The 4888-nt window shown below is 36.6% G+C and overlaps 1 protein-coding gene across 2 annotated transcripts; it reads right to left on the bottom strand.

The window, feature by feature from the left end:
- Window positions 1-598: 598 nt before the first annotated feature.
- LOC111836986 (uncharacterized) lies at window positions 599-4627 on the bottom strand. Of its 2 annotated transcripts, XM_072717240.1 has the most exons (6): window positions 4530-4627; window positions 4027-4383; window positions 3457-3807; window positions 2742-2861; window positions 1421-1479; window positions 599-1322 (listed from the first exon to the last, which is right to left on the bottom strand). In XM_072717240.1, the coding sequence occupies exons 1-6, from the start codon at window positions 4570-4572 to the stop codon at window positions 1197-1199; spliced, it is 1056 nt and encodes a 351-aa protein (XP_072573341.1). In that variant the 5' UTR covers window positions 4573-4627; the 3' UTR covers window positions 599-1196. The 2 variants fall into 2 exon arrangements, with proteins under 2 accessions (XP_072573341.1, XP_072573342.1); XM_072717241.1 differs by lacking the exon at window positions 2742-2861.
- Between the last annotated feature and the right edge of the window lie 261 nt (window positions 4628-4888).

Below are 4888 nucleotides of genomic sequence, written 5' to 3' on the forward strand. Positions count from 1 at the left end.
TTATGTGAGCTGGATTTAGTATTTTGTGGGAATGTTAATTAAATTAAGCACATGATTTAATAGGCCTACATTGCACGCACGCAGACGCACACACACACACACACACATACACACAAGTTTGTATTCATATCTTTATGGGGACACTCCATTCATTTTTAAGGGCATAACCCTAATCCTATCTATTAACCTTAACCCCTACACAGCCATAACCTTAACAGTAAGTAGCCAAACAAAATATAAGACTTTTGATGATTTTAGTTGTTTGATTGCATCAAGTGAAAATGATGGTCCCCATAACATCAATGTAACAGGTTTTTTTGTAAAACATTCTTACAATGTAACATACACTGTACAGGTACATAACCCGCACGCATGTATGCATACACACACAAAATGTCTGTGGCCCCTCCTGGGCTGTATGTACCATTAGTGTATCTTTTACAGTTATTTTTCTTATGTAACAGAAAATGTTGGTCATAGTGAACATGAGAAAGAAATATAGATATTTAGAAATATTAAATATGAATGATATAAATGACTCTAAGACATAGACATTAAGACAAGAAATACAAGTAACCACATAATTGGTGGGGAAAGATTTTGTTAACATATATATAATTATTTTTTCACATTTCCAGTTGATCCATTCAGTACATGTAGAAATCCTAGGTTGGTGAGTGTGTGTGGGCTACAGAGTAAGTGGCTGGAGCAGGTGATGGGGCTGTCTGTGGAATACAATGCTATCGAGCCAACAGACCCCCTTTCTAGCATTTAAGACTCTTGCAATACAGAAGCTCTGATGTGAAAAACAATTTGTTTTCAGAACTGCCGTTGTGTTTACTGATTTGTTCATTTATTTGGCACTTCAAGGCTTCCATAATGCAGTCTGTAGTTACATATTTTTGAAACCCCGTGTTTATTTAGTAGATTATACGTTTTACATCTTTCTACCATGGTCTTTACAAGAATACCAGCTTACATAGGATTATACATGAAGATAATTTACCATTAGGCAAACAGAAAACTATATCAGGTTTATGTAGTTGAAGGAAAGTTTCAATTTGGCAACTTACAATATGTCCAAAGAGCATAACAAATACATAAATGTAATACTGTAGGTCTTTCTGTAAAAGTGAACCAGCATTATGTACTTTTAAAATAAAACAAGCATCAAGATTGTGTATCAAACTGATGTTTCAGTCTGGTAACCTCACATCTGCATACACACTGTCCTGTTTCGTCTCTCTCTTCTTTCTTCGACAATCGGGGTTCTTCTGAGTGAAGCGCAGTGCAGCGTAATTTAGCATCTCAGGATTATGATTCTAAGGCAAAGGGAAGTTCAGATGTAGTAAGAAAGGAAGATAGTGGGTGTAATAAAATCTGTACAGTGATGAAGGTTAAAATAAAATTCACTGTTTACCTGGTTGCTTCTTTCTTTTGCATTGAGGTCATTAAGGTGGCCTGCCTCTGAGTCACATGCTATTAACATACATAAAAATAAAACATATATATATACACACTTTATGTCTGTTGTGTCCAAAGAAATGAGCAATACTTATGAATAGTTTAAATGCTAAAATGCACAATATGGACAAAAGTATTGGGACACCTGGCCATTACACCTACATATATTTTTATGACGTCCCATTCTAAATCCATAGGCATCAATATGTAGTTGGTCCCCTTCTGTAGCTATAATAGCTGCCATTCTTCTGCCAAGGCTTCCTACAAGATCTTCGAGTGTTCCATTCTTTTCATCCCAAAGGTGTTTGATGGGGTTGAGGTCAGGGCTCTGTTGGTTACAGTTTATGGACCTTGCTTTGTACACTGGGCTTCACAGAAAAGGGCCTTCCCCAAACTGTTCCACAAAGTTGGAAGCATTGAATTGTCATTGAATTGTCATTGAATCGAAGAGTTCCCTTCACTGGAACTAAGGGGCCGAACTCAACCCCTGAAAAACTACCCCATACCATTATCCATCCTCCACCAATCTTTACACTTGGCACAATGCGATCGGACAAGTTTCGTTCTCCTGGCATCTGTCCAGCCAGACTTGTCCATCAGACTACCAGAGGGAGAAGCATGATTTGTCACTGCAAAGAACACATTTCTATTGCTCCAGAGTCCAGTGGCGGCATGCTTTACACCTCTCCATCCCACGCTTGCCATTGCACTTAGTGATGTGAGGCTCGCATGCAGATGCTCATCTTTACACACTATGCGCCTCAGCACTCGGAGACCCAGCTCTATTACTTAAGTGGTGCCTGAGTTTCTGTTGTTCCTAAATGCTTCCACGTTGCAATAATACCACTTATAGTTGACTGTGGAATATCCAGCTGGGAAGAAATTTCACAAACTGACTTCACCGCGTTCTTCAGAAAGACCTATTGTTTTTCAAAGGTTTATAAACCTGACTGTAAGGCTGGATGCTTGATTTTATACAACTGTGGCAATGGGTCTGCATGAAACTCCAGAATTCAATGATTCGGAGGTGCGTCACAATACTTTTGTCCATATAGAGTATAAAAATTGACTAGATGATCAGGAATATTATCCTTTAGATTTTATTCTCTGTTTACTTCAGTCAATGTATTTTTTTTACTTATTTACTCATACGTGCTGTCTACATAAATAATACCTCACCTTTTTTGACACTTTATGATGCTTCTGATTCAATCATTTATTATTTATTTTTGCCATTTATTATTTGTATCATCATGATACAAACTAATGTAGCCTACCTGCACAATCTTTACAGCATGTCCTCTTATTTCTGAGGCAGGCAAGTACAAAAATGACAGTCACACACAAAAATAGAGCAGCTCCCAAGCCGATGATTATGGAATCCTTAATGCAAGATCCTATAAGAAATTAAATTCATTTATTTATATTTTATAAAATTAAATCCAGTAATACATTGTGAGTGACAGATGCCACAGGACCATCTCTGGTGTATCTACAATGTTGTACGATGTTTCTATCAGTAAGATGGCAGAGACACATCCTTTACTCTTTTGTTACACAGAAGGACATTTTAATGTTTTCATTGTGCTGTACTCCATCTTTATTTAATATATATATATATATATTTGTTCTCTGTTTCTTGTTTAATGTTAGCATGGTCATCACAAAAATTTCCTGATGCAGAATTTAAAAATTAAAGATGGGAAAATAAAATATCTTTCCTAACATAGGGGCGGCCTGGGAGAATTGATTTTCTTTTTCATTTTAGAAAATTATAGAAAGATTACACACTTGGCACAACTGGATTGAATTTCATATATTACAAATGGAAACTGTGACCACGATAATGGGTTGGAAGAATGTATTGATGGATGTCAAACTTGTAAAGCCTGAATTTTCCATATTATCTAGGAATTAATTTTTTTCTCTTAATTTTTGTCTTGAAATGCTAATCTAGATGTTGGTTGAAGAGAAAAGTTATTGAAAACTTACCTTCTACGTGAACCTTTGTCCCATTGCCAAACAGCATCTCCCCACACATGGCCACAGCGCAGTAGTAAGTCCCAGCATCAGAGAGGCTGAGGTTCCTCTTGGGGAGGCTGTAGACACAGCTCCGTGTAGGAGATCCAGCCTCAGGGCTCTTCTCACACTCATCACTCCTGTTTCCGTGGCTGTAAATGACTCCTGGAAGGGATTCTCCTGATCCATGTCTGAACCAGTAAACACTGTGTTCTCCTGCACAGCTCCCAGTCTCTATTGTACACTGCAGGGTCACAGAGTCTCCTGGCTGCACTGTTTCAGGCACAGGCTGCTGTACTACTGTGTGAGTTTTAGGCTTGAATCCTGGAAGAAGGTCATGATTTTCATCAATCAGTTTTAATGGCCACTTTTAAAATGTGGTGCCTGAAAAATGTACATATATAATTATTACAGAATAAAGTTGAGTGAATTAGTCAACAAGGGTTGTAATGAAGTTATTATTATAGTTATTCATTAGCTTGTCTGTAATTTCATTTAATATGTTTATAAAGCTTATGAAAGTTTCATATATTTTATAATTACCTGATATTAGTAAAAAGGTTGCAGTAGGAATGTGCAATTTAAGCATGTAGCCAAAGAGCGCACAGTAATATATACCAGAGTCAGAGGTCTTTGCCTTGGAAATTCTCAGATTAAACATGTTTTGCTCTTTCTGCAGAGTAAATCTCTGCATGTCATTAATCTGTTCGTAAGATGAGTATCCTGTTGCTGTGTATGAAGCTAATATAACCTGTGTCATCTTTCCGACAATATGCCTGAACCAAACAATGCTTGTAAAACTAATATCAGATGTAGTGTTGCATGTGAGTACCACATTTTCCCCAGGCTGTACTCTCACTGCTGCATTTGGCTGAAAAATGTCTTCTGTCATCATCATACCTTGTAAAAGACAGTAAATTGGTGCATTATTACTCAAGTATTATGAAATTCCAAATAAATGTTATAATAAATCATTCTAGCAAATCTGAATTAATTTAAGTTTACAATAATATCCAATTCTCTGGTAGCCATACTCTTCCACTTACCCATTTCAGCAATCAGCATAAGAGCCACAAAGATTTTGTTCATCACTGCAGATCTTGTCCCCTCGATGCAACATGTGCTTGTATCGTTAGAAATCAAAGTGTCATTAGAATCTTCATAATAATGGGTGGAGCATGTTATATATATATATATCAGCTGATTGGTCGAGTCACTGATCTCATTTTTCCGCTGAGCTGCTTTTTTCCATTCATATCAGCAATTTTCTGTACATGTGTTAATGGGTAACAATTCTATTGTTATCTTTATGGATGTTAAGGACATTCAAACAATAATTTACAGTAAAGTTTAAAATGTAGTTACCACAAACACTTGCATTTATGGATTTTAATACTATGAAACT

Source organism: Paramormyrops kingsleyae, chromosome 10, assembly GCF_048594095.1.
Source record: "Paramormyrops kingsleyae isolate MSU_618 chromosome 10, PKINGS_0.4, whole genome shotgun sequence".
In the NCBI taxonomy this organism is placed as follows: domain Eukaryota; kingdom Metazoa; phylum Chordata; class Actinopteri; order Osteoglossiformes; family Mormyridae; genus Paramormyrops; species Paramormyrops kingsleyae.

Excerpts from the sequence above, each read along its gene's own strand:
- LOC111836986 (XM_072717240.1), bottom strand. The coding sequence starts at position 4,572 with ATGAACAAAATCTTTGTGGCTCTTATGCTGATTGCTGAAATGG. Across the intron at positions 3,808-4,026 it reads AACCTTTTTACTAATATCAG|GATTCAAGCCTAAAACTCAC; the intron begins GTAATTATAAAA and ends ACCTTCTTCCAG. Across the intron at positions 1,323-1,420 it reads CAAAAGAAAGAAGCAACCAG|AATCATAATCCTGAGATGCT; the intron begins GTAAACAGTGAA and ends CCTTTGCCTTAG.